Source organism: Ranitomeya variabilis, chromosome 1, assembly GCF_051348905.1.
Source record: "Ranitomeya variabilis isolate aRanVar5 chromosome 1, aRanVar5.hap1, whole genome shotgun sequence".
NCBI lineage: Eukaryota > Metazoa > Chordata > Amphibia > Anura > Dendrobatidae > Ranitomeya > Ranitomeya variabilis.
Genome location: NC_135232.1, coordinates 614,595,092 through 614,618,515, shown reverse-complemented (window position 1 = coordinate 614,618,515; position 23,424 = coordinate 614,595,092). Strand labels below are relative to the sequence as shown.

At 44.3% G+C, this 23,424-nt stretch overlaps 1 protein-coding gene across 15 annotated transcripts in view; it reads left to right on the top strand.

The window, feature by feature from the left end:
• The window catches only part of PACS2 (phosphofurin acidic cluster sorting protein 2), a 120,328-nt gene extending 97,394 nt beyond the window's left edge, over nt 1-22,934 (top strand). For 8 of the 15 annotated variants that reach the window (XM_077260677.1, XM_077260672.1, XM_077260671.1 and 5 more), the window contains exons 16-26: nt 182-288; nt 718-872; nt 1,203-1,313; nt 2,215-2,344; nt 4,312-4,344; nt 11,609-11,651; nt 14,794-14,836; nt 15,799-15,934; nt 16,330-16,556; nt 20,899-21,012; nt 22,271-22,934. In XM_077260677.1, the coding sequence (XP_077116792.1) occupies nt 182-288; nt 718-872; nt 1,203-1,313; nt 2,215-2,344; nt 4,312-4,344; nt 11,609-11,651; nt 14,794-14,836; nt 15,799-15,934; nt 16,330-16,556; nt 20,899-21,012; nt 22,271-22,389 (1,218 nt within the window). In that variant the 3' untranslated portion in view covers nt 22,390-22,934. The remainder of the gene's footprint in view (nt 1-181; nt 289-717; nt 873-1,202; nt 1,314-2,214; nt 2,345-4,311; nt 4,345-11,608; nt 11,652-14,793; nt 14,837-15,798; nt 15,935-16,329; nt 16,557-20,898; nt 21,013-22,270) is intronic. The other 7 variants (XM_077260678.1, XM_077260674.1, XM_077260680.1 and 4 more) reach the window with 1 other exon arrangement.
• The last annotated feature ends 490 nt before the right edge of the window (nt 22,935-23,424 follow it).

Here is a 23,424-nt window from a genome sequence, read left to right as displayed (position 1 = left end):
CTTTAAGGGATTTTTTAGGAATGAAAAATATTTAAACTATTTAATATAGCATCATGCTTTTATTAGTCTATGGTCTGCATAGATAAGAGCTCCAGCTCCGTAATCTTCGTGTGTGCGTCTATGTATATGTTTGTAACTATTAAATGTGTGCATAATACATTCAACAGTTTTTACTTTTCAGCTTCTTTCAGAAATCTTGCAAAAACACGACCTTCCTCTAGTCTGCACTTGCTCTCCAGCGGATATTCAAGCTGCTTTTAATACCATAGTGTCCAGAATACAGCGATAGTAAGTGTCAAGTGTTGGTCTCCGTGCTGTATCGGATATTGATCTCGCTGGCTCCTTCACCTCTGCTCCAATCTTTTCTGCTCGTGGCCGGACTCTGGTCTCCTATGATATGGAAAAAATGTTATTTCTTGAGCGATTCTCTCTACGATTTCTTATCTTATAGATCAGAGGGGCCCAACTACTATGACCCGCACCCATAGGCGGCTGTTTCCGTAGCCTCGTGGAGAATAAATGGCACACACTTGCCTATCCATTCTAAAAGGGGATGACGGTTCCCCATTCTGCCTAGTGGTCGGCCCACACCTATCTATAAGTTATAACTTCTCGTCATTGGACACCTCCTCTGAGTCTGCCCCTATTCAAATTAATAGATCTATGATGTGCATGATAAAACGGAAAGTATTGATTTTCAGTATGTTCTCTTTTTAGTTGTAATTGCAATTCACAGCCACCAAATCCTGTGAAAGTTGCGGTAGCGGGCTCTCAGAATTACCTTAGTGCTGTCCTCAGACTGTTTGTGGAGCAGCTGTCACACAAAACCCCAGACTGGGTGGGATACCTGCGCTTTCTCATTATCCCATTAGGTAAGTTTCAGTGATCCTTCCCAGCGAGGCTCTGAGGTTCCCATTTATGTGCTGGTGTATAAGGGTCTTTTATGACAGCTGGTTATCAACTTTATATGAAGTCAGCCACTGCTCGTTTACTGGGATTCCTCTGCAATTCATTGCCCAATGTAAAAGCCCTTTATGAAATGGGGTAATGAGACCGTGAGCTCCTCTGGGTTCTGACAACTCTTCAATCTCCTGTACATGCTGAACACCCACCACCCCCACACCATTTGCGCCCTGCGTTAGACCATTATGCTTCTAAATTGAATGGTTTTTGAAAGTACTTTGTTTTTTTGTTTTTTGTAGGCTCCAATCCCGTAGCTAAATACCTGGGCACTGTGGACTACAAATACAACAACCTTTTCCAGGATTCAGCTTGGAGAGAACTGTTCACAAAACTGGACACACAAACCGCAGGTAATGTAATGGGCTTATTTTAGAAAAGGGAAACAAATCTTAAACCGACCCTTGGGTTCTACATTATACCTGGTGGCCTCTTCACCTATGGTGCCGCAGATATCCAGGCCCTTCTACTTACTCTGCCTGCCAGATTCTCAGACTTCAGCGTTCACGCTATGTTTCTGTAGCCTTCTATTGCTAATGGGAGAATTCCCCAGCAAATTTTTATGAAAAAACAGAGGGTCTCTTTAAAAGGCATCTGTCCATAGGATCACTCTTTTTAAGCTGTCTATATGGGCATGCAGGTCATAGAAAGTTGAATAAAACTATACCTGAGAAATCTACGGTTTTCTTAATATGTAAATGAGCTGTTAAGATCTATGGGCTGGACATAGATCTCCCTGAGAATTTGCCACCAGAGATTATATTCAAGAAAAGGCAGCGTCGCCAGTGTGAGACATGTAATAACTGACAGTTTCTCACTCTGGGAACTCCCCCTTTCATGTATAATAAGCTCTGGAGGCAGATTCTCTGGGAGATCTGTTTCCCGCCCATAGATATTAACAGCTCATTTATATATTAAGAAGAACATGGATTTCTTAGGGATAAAACATTGGATCTCTGATATCAAGGCTTTATATAACCTACATGTCCATATAGACAGCTTAGGAGGGGTGACCTACTGACAGAAGCCCCCCTTTAAGCACAAGACATGAAGAATTGTCTCACCTTTAAGCTCTAGAACAGCCCTAATGCAAAAAGAAAAGATTCCCTTCTCAGGACCCGTTCCGCTGCGAAAGAGGCTTTCATTTTGGCTTGGACACCCTATAATACTACATTTGCCCTGTGGCTCACCACTATGCACAGATGAAGCCTAACATCCAATAAGTTTTATATATTTTTTTTGCCTTTTTTCCAGATGTTTCTCTGCTGTCGACCATACAGGAGCCTCCCGATGTGGTGTCACGTGTCACGCAGTACATTGCTGGGGCAAACTGCGCCCATCAGCTGCCCATAGCAGAGGCCATGTTGACTTACAAACAGAAAAGGTATACTGTGGTCTTTACATTTTTAATTTCAGCATTGTGAACATGGTACATTTTTCATTTTGCTTTTCTCTCTCCGGTACACCATAGGACAAGGATTAGTTGATCCATTGTGGCGTTGCCCTGCAATAACATTTTAGGCAGTTTTTATCCCATCTTGGGTAGCAGAAACCCTCTTTATTGTACCTAGAAAAGTTAGTAGACACAAGTTAGTATTTAGTTTTAAAGAGAACATGTTGTGTAGAAAATGCTATTTGATCAGCGGGCGGGATGTTACAGAGCTGGAGAAGCTGATCAAACCGGGATAATCATATTTGTGGGAAAAGTTTCAGTTTAACTTGCTTTTAATGCCTTGTAATGCCTGGTGTTTGTGTGGCAGAGTCAAATGGGCGGTCCCTGTATGACTGTATCTAGAGATAGCTGTGAGTCACTAGTAGGACCGCCCACTGGACTCATGCATGCAAACACTAGGGATTTCAGTGAAAAAAAATGACAAGTTATTCTGAATCCTTTCCCACCCGTCTATATACCATTCTGCCCGGCTTCTCCTTCCCTGTACCGAGAGGTCCACAGACTGACTGCATGGACAACCAGATTATACGAGATAACAAGGTTACTGCATATCTCATTGCTCATTACTACTGTCTGGCAAAGTTAACCTTGCCCTTAACATGCCATAGGTCTAATATCTTAACCAAAACTGTAAGACACCTCTGTCTGGCAGAAAATATCACATGTTTTAGTCATGAGCGAATACTGTTTATGGATTTGTGGCTAACGCGAATCCAACCACGGCTCCCAGGAATTGCACCCTTAATAATTTATTGGCTGCCGTCGTTCTGCAGAAACTCAAGAGTAATCAGATATGCTAATTTGGGTGCTCAGTGCACCCCTGGCGTGGCCAAGAGGTGCTCTGCCCTGCCCCCTCCCTGGTGATTGGCAGCACTGGCTTGCCTGACCGCTCTGCACACAGCGCTTGCTCCAGGGCACTGTCAATCACCAGTGAGTGTGAAACCCGTGGGCGGAGCAGTGCATGACCCTCTTCGGATAAGTGGGCAGTCGGGTGTTTCTGAGCCCCCCACTGTGCACACATTGAAGTCTTGTTATGCAGCTATCCATTCACACTAAATACGTATCCGTGGAACCTGCCAATTTCCATGGGACTGGCCAACCACCTTCTTTGTACGGGTGTCTGACTTTTTATTTCTCCGGGAGGTAAGCGGCCACCAGAGGTGTCTGACCGCAGCTTACTACCCACTTAAACTATGAAGGCTCTGCAGAGCTAAGCATGTACGTGTATAGGGTAGTCAGGAGATTTGGAAAATATTACTAACCTTTTTGTGTAGTAATTCCAATATTGCTACATACGTAAAATGTGAGGTTCTTTGCACTCATTTGATCAAAGTATATGAGGTTATCTGCCAATCCGAAGGCGACATCTTCTTTAGTCCAGCTTTAACGTATGCAAACATTATACCATAACATTCATCAAATATGAGCTCTATTGTTGTTTTTCAGCATTTTTGTTTTCATCTAAGTGGTTTTAATTAGTGCAGTGTAGCTGGATCTTATTCTTCACCAGTCCATTTGAGGCCTGAGGAAAAGAGGCTGCCTTGTTCCTGGCAGATGGGCTCACACAGTTTGATCGTAACATAAAATGAAAGGTTCTTAGCCCACATGTAGCAATAGTGGAAGTCATAAACCTATATAATGTGAGCAGAGCACTGCTGCAGATCATGGTTCCCGTGTATACAATACGGGCAGCTATCATTAGGAGAATACCATGAAGAATAACCATTCCTGGGTTGTGTCTCTGCACCGTACAGTCAGTTCTTCCTTCTGGAGACTTTCCGCAAAGATCTGGGTACAAAGCACAATGCATTTTTGTGATCGATGTTGTCTTATAACTTTTCTACTTTCTTTTTTTCTGTTTTTGTTTTGTTTTTCATTTATTGTTGCTTTCTCAAAAGGAAAAAAAGTTTTCATTTTGATTTTGCCTTAAGGTATCATGTCCTCTCTGGGTAACCATGTTTTCCTTTCTTCTTGCTGCACCTCTATGCCTTGTGTAATTGACATGCGAGCTTTTGCTGGAGATGCATTGTCTATTTTACTATTTCCAGTACTTTAAAGGACAATTCCAGTCCTAGTCGCCCGTAAAGCTGTAGACACTTGCTCCAGATGGCCCTAGTCAGAAGCTATACTGCTTCTATCATATACTGATCACCCAGTTGGAGTTGCGCTGTGACATCTCCTTCACGGAGCAGAAGAATACATTTCTGTATATTTCTGTCCCTGATAACTGGTTACCTATTGAACCAAAGGCTGGAGCCTATACTTTCACTAATTGCTATATACACGAACAATATTATGGATCTGAATGGGTAGGAAGTTTTCCGTATCAGACTGGAGTTGCTCTTTAATGTAGATACATCAGTGGCCAAAATTGTGAATGCCATTTTTTGCTTTTGATGGCTCTTAACACTAGTTTTCTGTTTATTTGTTTGTTTGTTTTTTTTAAAAAAAACAAACCATAAAATGATTTCGCATTGGAATTGGAAAGATTATTTATTGTAGAATTTAATACAACACATTTTACAGGAGAATTCATGGTAGAACAGCCCTTCTAGACAAGAAAAGAGAAACCATGGAGAAAAAAACTATTTAAAACATCTAAAATTTGTCAATTAGTACCTGGATGTGAAACCTTTAGCCTTCCAGTGGAGTAAACTCCTTTTTTCACCTGTTACAATGTGGACTCAAGATCATATCATTGTTTCTATTAATTATGATTTATTCCTGTGTTGTATCTAACATGTTTCTTTAATCGACGCCATAGATTTTTAATGGGGTTCATCATCCTCTTGACATATTACGCACATGAATGTGGTTGTGGGGGTGATCACTTGTGGAGGGGACAGAGGAGCTGAACTCTCTCCAGACGCAGCAGATACCGGCTTCTGTCTCTAGAAGCCGTGGCTGGAGGTGAGCGCCAGCTATAATTTTAAACGATTTAAATGCCGCTTTCAGTTATTGATAGCAGCATTCAAATGGAACGCGTTTCTCTGCTCGCACGTTCCCACTTTTATTGGTACCCTGTGACACAATCGTAGCATGGTTGATGGGTTACTATGACATACTGGGCTTCCTGAAGCCCTCCTCATTGCCATCTTGTTATACCTCTGACGCTTTGCTGTCTATGCTTAGCTTCAGAGGATACCTGGATCTTCATTATCGAATGATTGCCTATTCAAGTCCACTGTGGTGACTGAAAAACAAGATTTTGGGTACTTAACATAAAATCTTTTTTCTCTGAGCCTTCATTGAGGGACACGGAAACCATGGGTGTATGCTGCTGCCACTAGGAGATGTCACCGCTGTGCTGGGCTTTCACTTTACGGCGGCACTCAGTCAGAGCGGGAAGCAGACGGCAAGGGACCTGACGGACACCGGAATGTGAGTATGTACTGTTTGTTTTTTTTTTTTTTACTTTTACGATGGTAACCAGGGTAAACATCGGGTTACTAAGCGTGGCCCTGCGCTTAGTAACCCGATGTTTACCCTGGTTACCCGGGGCCCTCGGCATCGTTGGTCGCTGGAGAGCTGTCTGTGTGACAGCTCCCCAGCGACCACACAACGACTTTCCAACGATCACGGCCAGGTCGTATCGCTGGTCGTGATCGTTGGAAAGTTGCAGAGTGTGACAGTACCCTAAAGGTACCGTCACACTAGGCGATATCGCCAGCGATCCGTGACGTTGCAGCGACCTGGATAGCGATATCGCTGTATTTGACACGCAGCAGCGATCTGGATCCCGCTGTGAAATTGCTGGTCGCTGCTAGAAGGTCTGCACTTTATTTGGTCGCTAGGTCGCCGTGTATCGCCGTGTTTGACAGCAAAAGCAAGGATACCAGCGATATTTTACACTGGTAACCAGGGTAAGCATCGGGTTGCTAAGCGCAGGGCCGCGCTTAGTAACCCGATGTTTACCCTGGTTACCAGCGTAAAAGTTAAAAAAACAAACAGCACATACTCACCAGCGCGTCCCCCAGCCTCTGCTTCCTGACACTGACTGAGCGCCGGCCCTAAACTGAAAGTGAAAGCACAGCGGTGACGTCACCGCTGTGCTGTTAGGGCCGGAGCTCAGTCAGTGTCAGGAAGCAGAGGCTGGGGGACGCGCTGGTGAGTATGTGCTGTTTGTTTTTTTAACTTTTACGCTGGTAACCAGGGTAAACATCGGGTTACTAAGCGCGGCCCTGCGCTTAGCAACCCGATGCTTACCCTGGATACCCGGGGACCTCGGCATCGTTGGTCGCTGGAGAGCGGTCTGTGTGACAGCTCTCCAGCGACCAAACAGCGACGCTGCAGCGATCGGCATCGCTGTCGCTATCGCTGCAGCGTCGCTTAATGTGACGGTACCTTAAGGTGAAGAATCTCACAACAGACCTGTTAAGAGGGTGCCTTGAAAAGAATGTTGTCCAGATAAGGGATGGACATAATCCCTCTGTGACTGTGGCCATAACCTTTGTAAAAACCCTGGAAGTGGTAGGTAGGCCAAAAGGAAGGGCCATAAACTGATAGTGGGAGTCCCGAACATCGAACCAGAGGAATCTCTGGTGGCCTGGAAATATAGGAATGTGAAGGTAAGCATCCTGGATGTCTACCAAGCAAAGGAACTACCCAGATTCCAAATCTTCGTCGACCATAGAAAGCCAAGCGTCCCAAAAAAATAAAAAACTGCCGCCCAACCTGGGAAAAATTCCATTTGAGGGCGGTCCGTCATGCAAAGGAGATCCCGTTGGATCTGGTTCTGGAAAACCTGTTTTGTTTACCACGGGGATGCTAGAAAGACTGATAGCTGCTACTCAGCAGGCGCAGATGGCGCCATCTTGGAGAACATTTTTTTTTTTCTCTATCAAAATGGCGGCACCTACGCAGTAGCAGCTATCGGATCACTGATAGCTGCTACTGCGCAGGCGCAGTGGGTGCCATTTTCAAATGGCTTTTTTTTTTTTGAGGGGGGGGGAATATCAGGATAATCTCAAACATATTAATTATATACACAGTACATATGCGATTACGCTGCAGCGCAGGTGCCACGGCTAGTGCCTGCCTGCAGAAGTTTTTTTTTTTTCTATATGTATATATAATATTCATTATGTAAACTAAGGGGCTGGACAGTCACCTGTCAGCAGTCTTCATTATGAATAGCTACCGGTAATCAGAGCACCACATGAAGACCCCCAAGGGCCGCCCCAGAGCAGGAGCATATCAGTAACTCAAAGCTGAAAATAAACTGCACCGCATCGACAGGGCATTGAAGCCACTTAGGTATAGGAAATCCTGAGGAATCTTGCTCCATTCCATTTGCAAATCTGCAAACAATTCATCTTTATTGCTCTGGGTTCGGGCCCCAACTCATCACCCTAACTCATCCCAAAAGTGCTCTATAGAGTTTAAATCAGGTGATTGGCTTGGCCATTGCAACAGGCGAACATTTTTGTTTGCTAAGCAATTTTTGACTAAATTGGATCATTGTCTTGCTGGATTTTCTAGCCCCTGCCTACTTTGGTTTTACCATGTGGCAGCATTGCATTTTCCAGTATATCCTTGTACATGGTAGCATTCATATTTCCATTAATTCTATGCAGAGGACCAGTGGTAGATGCAGAAAAGCAGCCCAGAACATGATATTGCCACCACCATGTTTCCCTGTAGGTATTTGGTACCTTACATCAGTATGTTTTCCAATTGGGCAGTATATATAGTGCTTGCCATCACTACCAAACAGATTGAACTTGAATTCATCCGACCACAACACCTTAGACCAATCTGCCTCTTTCCATTGGCTATGTGCCTTGGCAAACTCAAGTACCTTCAGGTTCTTTGCAGAGCTGAAAGGTTTCTTGACTGGAATTCGTACATTCAATCCTACTGCTCTTAGCTGTCGCCCCACAGTTTGATGACTCTTTCATATTCTTTGTTCATTTTGTGCGACATCTGTACAGCACTATTATGGGCATCAGAAACTGACTTATTCTTTAATAATGTGAACAACTTTGGAGGATGTTTTCCGTGGTCGTCCACTTCTAGGTTTGTACGCTGATCCATAACCATCTTTTTCTTTCTTTATTATACGTGACACTTGACTCTGAGAGCAGCTGAATTCCATACTTCCCTCTTTTTGGTTTTCGCCTGACATCACTCTCAGAATAATAAGCTTCCTGACATCTAGTGATATATTTAGCTTTGTCTTTGCCATGTGTTAACCTAAAAATACACACACAAACCAAAAAAAGAAACATTTCGACTGCCCATGACTACCCAAAAATTTGACCACCCATGACAAAATATGCAAACATTTGGCCCAGCAAATGTTGAAAAGTAGCACGTTAAGGGATAAAACAATGTGAAACACAATTTTCATCCCTATAGCTGACAACCATTTGCTTCCGGTTTACTAAAATCACCAGGAAAGCGGCATCATAACAACCAGACAGAAGTAATCACACTTAAAAAAAAAAAAAAAAAAAAAAAGAAAAACTTTTGGGCTCTACTGTAGATAAGAGGATTCCAGGTGCGGGGTTGTTGAGGGAAGGCATGTGTGCCTATAGTAACGAAGTAACAAAGCCTACTCATTCCTGAAGAGGTGCAGAACCAGATACTTGTGAAAAAAGTTATTACTCCAGATGCAAACAGAACGCAGTCCTGGAGACTGACATCCGATGACTGGAGAATTGGGAGCTGCAGGAGGATGAAACAATGCAGACCCTGAAGAAGAGGTGCCAGAAGAGAACAGCCAAAAATGCGAAAATGCATGCCTAAAGTTGAATATCCAGAGAATGAGAGCGCCCGTGATGGGCTGCTGCATTTTAGGCGGGTTAGGAAGGAAGAACAGGAGAAAAGCCTGCTGGCGCTATTGGCTGGCCGGAATGCTGGGGGTGTGTTGTAACGGAGGAGTAGGCCTTTATGAAGCCGGAGACTAAATTTTGAAAGCAATCTGCTGGGGGAGCGTGGACTGAAAAGAGGCGGTCCTGTAGTGGAAGTCCTGCTGAAGTCTTCAAGGCCCTCCATGACAGGGTCAGTCATTTATATACACCTTCCCACCTGCTTGTTTTCCATCTACCTCCTCCTATCTCTGGGTCTACAAAGCCAGAGCTGTCAATCAAGGAAGAGGGGGTGGAAATTGTGGGGAAGATACGCAGGTAGGAAGGTGTATATAAATCATTAGCAGTGGGACGTAGTTTGAACAGTCATTCTGTGCTGACAGTCCCTTCAAGATTGATTAAAAATCATTGTTGTCGGCAGCACATCATCCTATGTAAACATGTGCTGCCGAGAACGACTGCCTGTGATTCAGCTGGGGCTCTTCAGAACACCGTCTTTCAAGATTGGGGGTGGGGGGACGGCTTTAGTCCCCAGCAATCTGGTAGTTATCCCCACAGAGTACTTTTGAACTTGAGAATAGCCCTTGATATGATATCTGCAATGATATATAGTTTTATTGAAAAACCCAACTGGTGTTATGAGCATTCAAAAGACACTTTTTTTTTTTATAAGGTTTCTACATTTTTGGCCACTTTTGTATAAAGTCAGTGTGTTTGGAGTTAATTGCTTGTTGGTATAAGATTTATTCTTACCTGTTAAAGACTTGACAGTTCCTCTATCTAATTTCCCCCCCATAAAACGCATTTACTTGTGAGGGGGATGGGGGCATCAGTGGTGACTGTGGCTGCACAGATTGGCCGCTTTGCATTTTTCTGTCATCCCTTTGCTTGCAGGGTCAGATCCTTTTTCAGGGTGAATGGAATGGGCAGCAGCTTGGGTCTCTGAATGTGACTGCATTGTTTGCTGTTTGCCATGTGGTTACCAAACCATTTTTTATCTCGTTGAATAAGTTTACACATGGGTTCATCATAGGAACCAAAAAATTGAGCTGTCGTAGGACATGAAAATGGTACTGCTCCATCCGCTCCATCTAATGTACCAGAATCTGTGACACCGGTTCTGATGCTGGTGTGAACTTGGCCTAAAGGGACCTTTACAGCCTGCTGTGCTTTGTCTCCAGTAATGGAAACCTGCTGAAACCTCCCTCTGCGTCATCGCTCCTAGCGTTTAAGCATCCTAACAAATGTATGAATATTGATGAGCTTAAAGGGAACCTGTCACCCCCCCCCCCCCCCAGTCGTTTCAAACTAAAAGAGCCACCTTGTGCAGCAGTAATGCTACATTCTGACAAGGTGGCTCTTTTAGTTCTGGGTGCTGTAACTAGAGAAATAATCCGTTTTTAAATTTGTCAGAAATACCTGGTCTTCAGTCAAGGAGGCCGGCGTTTCCCCCCTGCAGCAGACGCCACACAGCCGTCACTCAAATCTTCTTGGCGCCGGGCGCCGCCTCCTCAGCGCTCTTTTCAAAATAGCCGGCGCCTGCGCTCTTTTCCCCTGTCTGGTGCAGGCACAGTGAGTGCTGCCCGTCTTTCCTCATATGCGCCTGTGTGGCCGCCCTGCCTGTGATTCCCAGCCCCGCAGTGACTTATGATTTATTCACATTGCGGGGCTGGGATTCACAGGCAGGGCGGCCGCACAGGCGCAGTCACCGAGACTGCATATGAGGACAGACGGGCAGCGCTCACCAATTGGATAGGTGGTCAATATCAGGTGGGTGGGAGACCAACAGGACACTGGGTCAGAAGAAGAGGCTCTCTCCGGTGTAAATGGAAGAGATGGGACACTCGCCGCAGTCCTTTTCATCAGGATAATCAATGCAAAGTGGGACTGAGAGAAAACAGGGTTTCATCATTTAGTGTTTGTCTTTTTAGTGCAAGATATTTCCTCTTATTTCTTAGAATAATTGTGATCTGATTCCGGACTTGATTGTGGTCAGAGCCTTGCAGACCATTTCAGAATGTTGCGCTTGCTGCATGATTTTTCTTGTAAAAACAATTCTACCCAGGATATCTTTTTACACGGAAACCTGGTCACTAAAGCAGTAGTCTCTAATCGTGAAGCTACAACTCCTGCTGCTGTCGGGAAATGCTGAGAGTTGTGGTATTACAACAGCTGGCCATCAGCAGGCTGCAGGTCACAGCAGTAGTGTTACCCTGGCACTCGGCATAGACTAGTGTGGGGAGCATTGGCTTTTCTGAGCCATCCTACAGACTGCTCGAGCTGTGTAAATGGCATATTTGGGTGGAATTGCTCTTTTATCTTTTATATTTATTTAACCAATAAATTATTGTTCATTGTTATGTTTGATTTTTGTTTCTTCTAGTCCTGATGAGGATTCTTCTCAGAAATTCATACCTTTTGTAGGTGTAAGTATTCCTGGAATAACAGAAGTCACTTCTAATCCCTGCTATAAGACATTGCAGCCTCCAGAGGTAATGCTACAGCCCGTTGTAGTCCTCCGTGCCCTCTGGAATTAGCACAGACCATTTTCCTGCCCTCTGGGTGGGATTTTCTGAGTTTCGGTTTCTTGCTGTCTTAATTCAATTTCCAATTGCCTCAAAGGAAATGTATCCTCAGAAAATGATCTATTGTTAAGATCAGGATTTTAAAGTAATTTTTTTATTTATTTTCTTTTTAAGTCTTGCAATTTTAACACTCTCACCTATAGGCCTAATAGATTTCCATTTCCTGCTATTTTCAGCAGCCACATGGTTATAAGCAGCTAGAGACAGACTGACACATTGACTTCTACAGGATGCATGCTCTTATCTGGGTAAAAGTCATTGTGTAAAAAGGAGGAGGTGAGCTGTGATACCTCCGATTGTGACTGATGGATGTTGTGTATCTAGTGTATTTAGAGGTGTTAACCTTTTGAACGGGAAGGGGAGAAGGTGAGCTGTGACATCATCTATTGTGATTGGTGAATCCTCTTTTATCTAGTGCATGTAAGAGTATTATCAGTCATTGTACTCGATGGGGAGATGTTGAGCTGTGACATCACTTATGTATCGTTGGGTCCTGTATATATAGCGATATTATCAGTCATTGTACGGAAGGGGAGCCGTGAACTCGCCTATTATCAATTAACAGATCCTGTGTTATCTAGTGTATATAGAGGTGTTATCAGTCATTGTACAGGAGGAGGAGGTGAGCTGTGACATCACCTTTTGTGAATGGTGGATCCCGTGTGTTATCTACTCTATATAGAGGTGTTATCAGTCATTGTACAGGAGGAGGAGGTGAGCTGTGACTTCACCTATTGTGAATGGTGGATCCTGTGTTATCTACTGTATATAGAGGTGTTATCAGTCATTGTACAGGAGGAGGTGAGCTGTGACATCACCTTTTGTGAATGGTTGATCCTGTGTTATCTAGTGTATATAGAGGTGTTATCAGTCATTGTACAGGAGGAGGAGGTGAGCTGTGACATCACCTATTGTGAATGGTGTTTCCTGTGTTATCTACTGTATATAGAGGTATTATCAGTCATTGTACAGGAGGAGGTGAGCTGTGACATCACCTATTGTGAATGGTTGATCCTGTGTTATCTAGTGTATATAGAGGTGTTATCAGTCATTGTACAGGAGGAGGAGGTGAGCTGTGACACCACCTATTGTGAATGGGGGATCCTGTGTTATCTACTCTATATAGAGGTGATATCAGTCATTCTACAGGAGGAGGAGGTGACCTGTGCCATCACCTATTGTGAATGAGGGATCCTGTGTTATCTACTGTGTATAGAGGTGATATCAGTCATTGTACAGGAGGAGGAGGTGAGCTGTGACACCACCTATTGTGAATGGGGGATCCTGTGTTATCTACTGTATATAGAAGTGTTATCAGTCATTGTACAGGAGGAGGAGGAGGTGAGCTGTGCCATCACATATTGTAAATAATTGATCTTGTCATTTGTAATCCTATCTGTGATGATGAGGAGACCACTGAAAAGTCATCTTGTATAAAACAGGAAGTGTGAAGGTGATTCAATCTAAATACAGCTAAAAAACACCATCTTACATTACTTGCAGCATATTTATGTTTTAGGCACTTTCTGAGCTTTGTTTGACAAGTTAAAAGGTGCTTGGTGTAACATGCCTCATCATGTGCCATGCCAAATAATTTTTTATTGTAACGATGCCTCTATAAATATTACATATTAGATCTGATGACCAGTGTAAACGTGTTTTTTTCTGCCTTTTTTTTATGCTAATTTTCAGCTGATTTTTACATTACCAGCAAAGCCTATAAGATTTCAGAAATCTCATACACACACATTGGTTTTTTTTGTCATGAGGATTTTGTCCTTTGCATCGTTTTTTTGACAGAACATGTCTCTTCTTTCTGCTTTTTTTCAGCATTTTTGCAGCGTTTTTGACCCATTGACTTGAATGGATGGTGAAAAAACGCTGCAAATACGCAGGTTGACTTTTTTTTCTTTTGACTTAGCTGCAGAAAAGTCAAGGACAGCCGGATGTGACCTCACGCTCGGCTCCGCTACATCTAGATGGCAGGCTGCATGATGCGTCCATGCAGCCTGTCATCCAGCAGAGCGGACCCAAACCCCATTCACTTTAATGGGGGGGGCGACAATACGGTGTTTGACACACTGTCATATGCATGACAGCGCGGCAAACACCGCTTCTGATTGGCAGTTAAATCATCCCCGCCTGTCGGAGAGCTGCGGTTCCCATGCTGTCAAGACAGTGTGAGTGCTCACCTGTGATCGGAGGTATCAGACACCTGCTGCTGCTAATAACAGTGAGCGAAGGAGCAGCTGATGGGTGTATTCATTAGCCGCTCCTGCACTGTAAATAAATGATTTAAAAAAAAACGAAAAAAACCTGCGTGAGTTCCCCCTTATTTTTGATAACCAGCCAGGCAAAGCTCACAGCTGGGGCTTCAATCCTCAGCTGTCAGTGTTAGCAAGGCTAGTTATCAAAAATAGAGGTGTCCGCACGCTGTGTTTTTTTTTTTCCAGTTATTTAAATAAATAATTAAAATGGCATGGGGTCCCCCACATTTTTGACAACCAGCCTTGCTAAAGCTCACAGCTGGGGGCCTGGTATTCTCAGGCTGGTAAGGGGCCATGGATATTGGTACCCCCCCCCTTCCCCCCAGCCTAAAAATAGCAGCCCACAGCTGTGTCATTTTTTTCAAAAAATGCCGCAGCTTCTTTCCTGCCAAGAAATCATGTTCTGCTGCAGAAAAAAAGCAGCAAAAACGTGTGAACTTAGCCTGTGTGTGAAAGATCTCTGGTTTTATTTTCTTTTAGAACACATTTTCCATATATACATCCTACAGACTGATTACATGGAGATTATAATCCCTATAACAGGAATAATGAGGAGCTAACTTATTCTCAGCATGTTTAGTTTCATCCCCTTTCCAGGTCCTGCTAAGTAGCAGACTATATGATTGATGAAGGATTATGATGAATCAACAATCTATAAAGTAATATAACATATATTATTGCACATAGGCTTACGGTTCTTTTGTCTGTTTTTATAGGTGGTAAAAGTTGGCATTGTCGAGCAGTCGTCTGCAACCTCCGGTCAGTATGTGATATTTCTGAAAAATGTAGTATATTGAAAAGACTGTCCACCTAATTTCCATCTCTTCCCACTCTCCATTGTTGAACTTTTTCCAAATTGACTTGCATTAGAAATGTCCTCTTGGAAGTTAAGGGCCTGTGTTAGGTGAAAACTGAATGTTGAATATGCGGTCTTAAGTGGGTTAAGTGGGTTAAAAGATTCACTAAGTATTATTGATAGAGGCGATACTAAAAGAGATGAGCTGTCTCTTGGGGGTGGGGTGGGACTTGTTGGGAATGGTGGGGCTTTTAAAATTGAGAAAACTTTGTATGGAACATAAGAAAATATGTAAAATGTAATGTTATTCTTAATAAAAATCTATTTAAATTAAAAGAAATGTCCTCTCGGACACGTAGCTCCCCTCCAAGCAACAGAAAACTGGAAATGATGGAGGGTAGCTTCTGTCACATGATGAACCTCATTAACTTACAGTGTGGTCTAATGGTTATTGTCATATGTGTCTGTCATTTTACCGAAAAAGTAGCTCTGAACTCTTCACTGTTTCATCAGTTACATTTGGGATGCAGGCTCAGATGTGTGATCAACAAATGATTTACTATACCTCAAATCTAAAACTTAGGTTTAAAGGCGTTCTTTATGAACGTAATAAATTCCCGTCATGTTCTTCAACTAACAGCTTGTCCTAGTCATGTGTTGAGATGGAAAGGCTGCAGTCTGAAGAAACACAGGTCCTAGGAGTTGTTTCTTCAGACTGCAGCCCATCCTGGTATATTGTTAGGATGTGTTGCTGTTTGAATTACATGATGGGGACCATTTTATTACATTCTTTGAGAATCTGTTTTATTCTAATTGGCAGTCTGTGTATAATCTGTTACAGTTCTAAACAAAGGATGAATGACATCACCTATTGTGTGCCATGTACTTTCCAATATTAGCATTTCTTCTACATATCGTCATACAGGAGATTCAGATGATGCTGCTCCATCCAGTTCCATTATCCTGTCCTCTACTCCCCCTTCTGTGACTCCAGCTATTAAGGATGCATCTCCAACCCCACCATCCTCTCCATCTGTTACGGCAGGATTCTCAACGCCAAGGTAAAAATAAGCACTATAATGTAATATGATCAAAATTGGTTTAAAGATGTAAGAAGGCAAAATTGGTGAATGACTGCAATATTTTAAAAGTTTTTGGTAATCCGATACTTGGTAAGATTGGAGACACTGGAGAATGAGGCAATAGTGGAGTTGGTCCAGTGGCAGGATCAGTAATCTGTGGCTTACGGACGGTACCCTGAACACTACGTCTTACCTCTTGGCATCTTTGGCTTGTCTTATGACTAACTGCTAACTGGCGGGTGGACACGGTCCTGCGAGTCAATCCGCACTATCTAGTCAATAGCGTTAAACAGGTGTCCATAAGATTTTTATATGTTTTAACCATTCTTACAGGAAATATATCTTTTTTTTTTTTTTTTTTTTTTTTTACCCAGCCAAAGCCCTGGGGGTGAACTCATGGGACTTCAGTTGGATTACTGGATAGCAGCCCCAGTCACTGAGAAGAAAAAAGAGGCTGAAAAAAGGGAATCTATAACTGCAAAGAACACTTTAAAATGCACTTTTCGCTCGCTGCAGGTCAGCAGGCTCCCTAGCAGTAATGATGTCCCCACTGCTCCAACCATGTCCATGACCGTTGTCACAAAAGAGAAAAACAAAAAAGGTAATGAGACCAATGTCTACTGCTGGATTTGGGTTGTCTATGTACATAAACAGTGCATCAAGGACAGCAGAAATAGTATAAATTACCGTGCTACGGCCAGAGGAGAAGGGTAGGGAGGGAGAGACTGCTACTCCAGGGCAGCTGGAGTGGGAATGGGGCACTGATGCTGGTTGTTGGAGCGGCATAGGTAGGACCCTGCCAGGGGGCTGCACCATGCTGTGTGGTGGTGTTTGGTGCTACTATGGAGATATTTTTTGATGTGTGGTGATGTTTGGTGCTACTATGGAGGTACTTTGTGCTGTATTGTGATATTTGGTGCTACTATGGAGGTGTTTTGTGCTGTGTGGTGATGTCTGGTGCTACTATGGAGGTGTTTTGTGCTGTGTTCTGGTGTTTGCTGCTACTATGGAGGTACTTTGTGCTGTGTGGTGATGTTTGGTGCTACTATGGAGGTGTTTTGTGCTGTGTTCTGGTGTTTGGTGCTACTATGGAGGTACTTTGTGCTGTGTGGTGATGTTTGGTGCTACTATGGAGATACTTTGTGCTGTGTGGTGGTGTTTGGTGCTACTATGGAGGTACTGTGTGCTGGTGTTTGGTGCTACTATGGAGGTACTTTGTGCTGTGTGGTGATGTTTGGTGCTACTATGGAGGTACTTTGTGCTGTGTGCTGGTGTTTGGTGCTACTATGGTGGTACTTTGTGGTGGTACTTTGCAGCACAATATACGTCCCCAGGAGCAGCAGACACCACAGCGCAGCACAATATACATCCCCAGGAGGAGCAGACACCACAGCGCAGCACAATATACGTCCCCAGGAGGAGCAGACACCACAGCGCAGCACAATATACGTCCCCAGGAGCAGCAGACACCACAGCGCAGCACAATATATATCCCCAGGAGGAGCAGACACCACAGCGCAGCACAATATACGTCCCCAGGAGGAGCAGACACCACAGCGCAGCACAATATACGTCCCCGGGGGCAGCAGACACCACAGCGCCGCACAATATATGTCCCCGGGAGCAGCAGACAGCACAGCACATGCACAATATACGTCCCCAGGAGGAGCAGACAGCACAGCACAGCACAATATACGTCCCCGAGAGCAGCAGATACCACAGTGCAGCACAATATACCTCCCCAGGAGGAGCAAACACCACAGCGCAGCACAATATACCTCCCCAGGAGGAGCAGACACCACAGCGCAGCACAATATACGTTCCCGGGAGCAGCAGACACCACAGTGCAGCAGACACCACAGTGCAGCACAATATATGTCCCCGGGAGCAGCAGACACCACAGTGCAGCACAATATACATCCCCAGGAGGAGCAGACACCACAGCGCAGCACAATATACGTCCCCAGGAGGAGCAGACACCACAGCGCAGCACAATATACGTCCCCGGGAGCAGCAGACACCACAGTGCAGCACAATAAATGTCCCCAGGAGCAGCAGACACCACAGCGCAGCACAATATATGTCCCCAGGAGGAGCAGACACCACAGTGCAGCACAATATACGTCCCCGGGAGCAGCAGACACCACAGTGCAGCACAATATACGTCCCCGGGAGCAGCAGACACCACAGCGCAGCACAATATACGTCCCCGGGAGCAGTAGACACCACAGTGCAGCACAATATACGTACCCAGGAGGAGCAGACACCACAGCGCAGCACAATATACGTCCCCGGGAGCAGCAGACACCACAGTGCAGCACAATAAATGTCCCCAGGAGCAGCAGACACCACAGCGCAGCACAATATATGTCCCCAGGAGGAGCAGACACCACAGTGCAGCACAATATACGTCCCCGGGAGCAGCAGACACCACAGTGCAGCACAATATACGTCCCCGGGAGCAGCAGACACCACAGCGCAGCACAATATACGTCCCCGGGAGCAGTAGACACCACAGTGCAGCACAATATACGTACCCAGGAGCAGCAGACACCACAGTGCAGCACAATATACGTACCCAGGAGAAGCAAACACCACAGCGCAGCACAATATACGTCCCCAGGAGCAGTAGACACCACAGTGCAGCGCAATATTACGTCCCCAGGAGGAGCAAACACCACAGCGCAGCACAATATATGTCCCCTGGAGCAGCAGATACCACAGCGCAGCACAATATATGTCCCCGGGAGCAGCAGACACCACAGAGCAGCACAATATACGTCCCCAGGAGCAGCAGACACCACAGTGCAGCACAATATACGTCCCCAGGAGCAGTAGACTCCACAGTGCAGCACAATATACGTCCCCAGGAGCAGTAGACTCCACAGTGCAGCACAATATACAGTGGGGCAAAAAAGTATTTAGTCAGTCAGCAATAGTGCAAGTTCCACCACTTAAAAAGATGAGAGGCGTCTGTAATTTACATCATAGGTAGACCTCAACTATGGGAGACAAACTGAGAAAAAAAAATCCAGAAAATCACATTGTCTGTTTTTTTATCATTTTATTTGCAGATTATGGTGGAAAATAAGTATTTGGTCAGAAACAAAATTTCATCTCAATACTTTGTAATATATCCTTTGTTGGCAATGACAGAGGTCAAACGTTTTCTGTAAGTCTTCACAAGGTTGCCACACACTGTTGTTGGTATGTTGGCCCATTCCTCCATGCAGATCTCCTCTAGAGCAGTGATGTTTTTGGCTTTTCGCTTGGCAACACGGACTTTCAACTCCCTCCAAAGGTTTTCTATAGGGTTGAGATCTAGAGACTGGCTAGGCCACTCCAGGACCTTGAAATTCTTCTTACGAAGCCACTCCTTCGTTGCCCTGGCGGTGTGCTTTGGATCATTGTCATGTTGAAAGACCCAGCCACGTTTCATCTTCAATGCCCTTGCTGATGGAAGGAGGTTTGCACTCAAAATCTCACGATACATGGCCCCATTCATTCTTTCATGTACCCGGATCAGTCGTCCTGGCCCCTTTGCAGAGAAACAGCCCCAAAGCATGATGTTTCCACCACCATGCTTTACAGTAGGTATGGTGTTTGATGGATGCAACTCAGTATTCTTTTTCCTCCAAACACAACAAGTTGTGTTTCTACCAAACAGTTCCAGTTTGGTTTCATCAGACCATAGGACATTCTCCCAAAACTCCTCTGGATCATCCAAATGCTCTCTAGCAAACTTCAGACGGGCCCGGACATGTACTGGCTTAAGCAGTGGGACACGTCTGGCACTGCAGGATCTGAGTCCATGGTGGCGTAGTGTGTTACTTATGGTAGGCCTTGTTACATTGGTCCCAGCTCTCTGCAGCTCATTCACTAGGTCCCCCCGCGTGGTTCTGGGATTTTTGCTCACCGTTCTTGTGATCATTCTGACCCCACGGGGTGTGATTTTGCGTGGAGCCCCAGATCGAGGGAGATTATCAGTGGTCTTGAATGTCTTCCATTTTCTAATTATTGCTCCCACTGTTGATTTCTTCACTCCAAGCTGGTTGGCTATTGCAGATTCAGTCTTCCCAGCCTGGTGCAGGGCTACAATTTTGTTTCTGGTGTCCTTTGACAGCTCTTTGGTCTTCACCATAGTGGAGTTTGGAGTCAGACTGTTTGAGGGTGTGCACAGGTGTCTTTTTATACTGATAACAAGTTTAAACAGGTGCCATTACTACAGGTAATGAGTGGAGGAAAGAGGAGACTCTTAAAGAAGAAGTTACAGGTCTGTGAGAGCCAGAAATCTTGATTGTTTGTTTCTGACCAAATACTTATTTTCCACCATAATATGCAAATAAAATGATAAAAAAACAGACAATGTGATTTTCTGGATTTTTTTTTCTCAGTTTGTCTCCAATAGTTGAGGTCTACCTATGATGTAAATTACAGACGCATCTCATCTTTTTAAGTGGTGGAACTTGCACTATTGCTGACTGACTAAATACTTTTTGGCCCCACTGTACCTCCACAGAAGGAGCAGACACCACAGCGCAGCACAATATACGTTCCCGGGAGCAGCAGACACCACAGTGCAGCACAATATATAACACCACAGCGCAGTCCCTTTGGCATGGCTCCTGCAATCTTTTGATTCTAGTACTCTGGAGTGGCCTTTTAATTAACCATTTGATGGTTTTATGATATAATTATGGCCCAGACTAAAAGTAAGGATTTTGCAGTGAAATATTGTGTTTTATGTCTGCTACATAGACAAGTGTTACAGGACCAATTCCACCACTTCTACACTTCCAATACTCAGTAATGTACACAAACCTCTTCTGAGATATTTACTAGGAAAAATGTTCATCTGTCTTCTAAAAAGAGGAAAATACAAGTGCCTCTGTTGGACTAGGCGAGTATGTAACACTTCTTTTTTTTTTTGCAATACTTTCCAGTGATGTTTTTACCTAAAAAGACTAAAGATAAAGACATAGAATCTAAGTATCAATGTATCGAAGGCATCAGCAGATTGATTTGCACAGCCAAACATCAGCAGAACATGCTCCGAGGTACGTAGCCCTTTTATACCTGTAGTTTTTAAGCTGTGATGTTCTCCTATCATGACCATATTTTGAGACCTTTCCATTGCTTGAGCACCCTCTACATATATGGACCCCTTCCCAGGACGTGTATAAGACATCCTGTTGTGGTATAGGGTTAGTGGGTTAAACAAATATATTTATCTACATAAATGATCATCTGTCCCGTACATTGGCAGGGGTGACATTGCCAGTACCCAAACCAATCACCAACAACTTTAGCAAATGTGGCCAGCACAAGTTGAATAGAGTGACTGGTCACACATGCTTCCTGCTGCTCCATTCAAAGTAATAATGATCATTGTGTGCAGCACGTCAGTGCCATAGACGGTGAGAATGCAGGGACAGCCATAGACGGTGAGAATGCAGGGAGGGACGGCCATAGACGGTGAGAATGCAGGGAGGGACGGCCATAGACGGTGAGAATGCTGGGAGGGACGGCCATAGACGGTGAGAATGCAGGGAGGGACAGCCATAGACGGTGAGAATGCAGGGAGGGACAGCCATAGACGGTGAGAATGCAGGGAGGGACGGCCATAGACGGTGAGAATGCAGGGAGGGACGGCCATAGACGGTGAGAATGAAGGGAGGGACGGCCATAGACGGTGAGAATGCAGGGAGGGACAGCCATAGACGGTGAGAATGCAGGGAGGGACGGCCATAGACGGTGAGAATGCAGGGAGGGACGGCCATAGACGGTGAGAATGCAGGGAGGGACGGCCATAGACGGTGAGAATGCTGGGAGGGACGGCCATAGACGGTGAGAATGCAGGGAGGGACGGTCATAGACGGTGAGAATGCAGGGAGGGACGGTCATAGACGGTGAGAATGCAGGGAGGGACGGCCATAGACGGTGAGAATGCAGGGAGGGACGGCCATAGACGGGTGAGCATGCACGACCGGCCACTCCATTCACTACATCCTGCCAGAGGAAAACGCAAGTCTGGAGATCAGATCCTGGTGATATTACCAACACCAGTCTGTTATCACCTGTGTACTGGTTAGATGATAGTTAAAGGTGTATTTAGGTCTACATAAATTATGTTGCTTTTAAGCTGTTGCAAAACTCCGACAATTAGCTGCAGCTTTTCAGCAGCTGGAAATTACAGATCCAAATAAGAAGCCCATTTGGCCCATAAGGTGTAATGAAAACCAATTGCAAAGAGCTACAACCCCCACCCAACCTTCCCCTACATAAACCTTTTTCTGTTCTTTCCTCCGACATCAGTGCTCATTGACGGTGTGGAATGGAACGATGTGAAGTTTTTCCAGCTGGCAGCGCAGTGGTCGTCTCACGTTAAGCACTTCCCCATCTGTATATTCGGACACTCAAAATCCATCTTCTAGCCTTTTTCTGCAGAAGTCGTCTTTTCAACACTACCCACTTCTTACTCCATAACCGGCGTCTGGATCTCATACACTAACTTGTGCCAACGACTCTTTCCAGCAGAGCCATCCAGTTGCTCCCCTTTTTTTGCATTTTTTTTACTAGTGTTTTATTATTGCTCCAATTATTTAAAATTAAGCTTGAAGTTACATTTTTTTTTTTTTTGTATTTTAATGTTACATCCAAGGGAGTATATCTTTAAAAACAAACAATGGATATAGAAAAAGTCTTAAATTTGCTCTCGGCAGAAATATCGGTACTTAGAAGCAGCACATTTTCTTCTGCAGCCTCCGAACGTGTTACACTGTGGATGAGAAACTATTGTGAGTAATGGATGAAAGGGAGGCCGAGGTTGTGCTTAATGCATAGAACAGGCGCTACTTCTTATCACTGAGCATGGCCGTAGCAATTGCCGCCATGTAGTCATATGCTATAATGCCAGCACAATGCACTATGTAATCAAGGTAAAAACTGACAGATTCTCACTAAAGGCTTCTTAACATAACTGTAGTTGTGGAATGTCACCTCTTTTTTTTTTCTGTCATTAATCAGAAAATCCAAACTTTGACACTTTATTTTTATGAAATAGGTTCAAAATTCTGTGTTGATTTATGCTCATAATATACATTTGCATATGTTTTATTTCTAATAAATCTCCTGTATAGTTTGAAATGATAAAATTCAACCACTAGGGGGAGCTCACAGGTTCACACATTGAACTCCAAAATAGAACAGAATGCGTGAGGTCGTGTGCTCCCCTTAGTGGCAGCAGACGGTACTGGCATACACACACTTCAACGGTAAACATATTATTTCTGTGCAGGGAATTTAAAGAAAAAAAATGAGTATTATCCTTTAATAAATAAAGTAGCACTGATATTTGACCTAAAATAGCTTGTTTTCTTAACACCATGTGTTTGTTTAATACTGGGTTTTTTGTTATCTATTTCCTTACAAAGTTGGTGTGTGTGTATGTATGTATGTATATATGTATA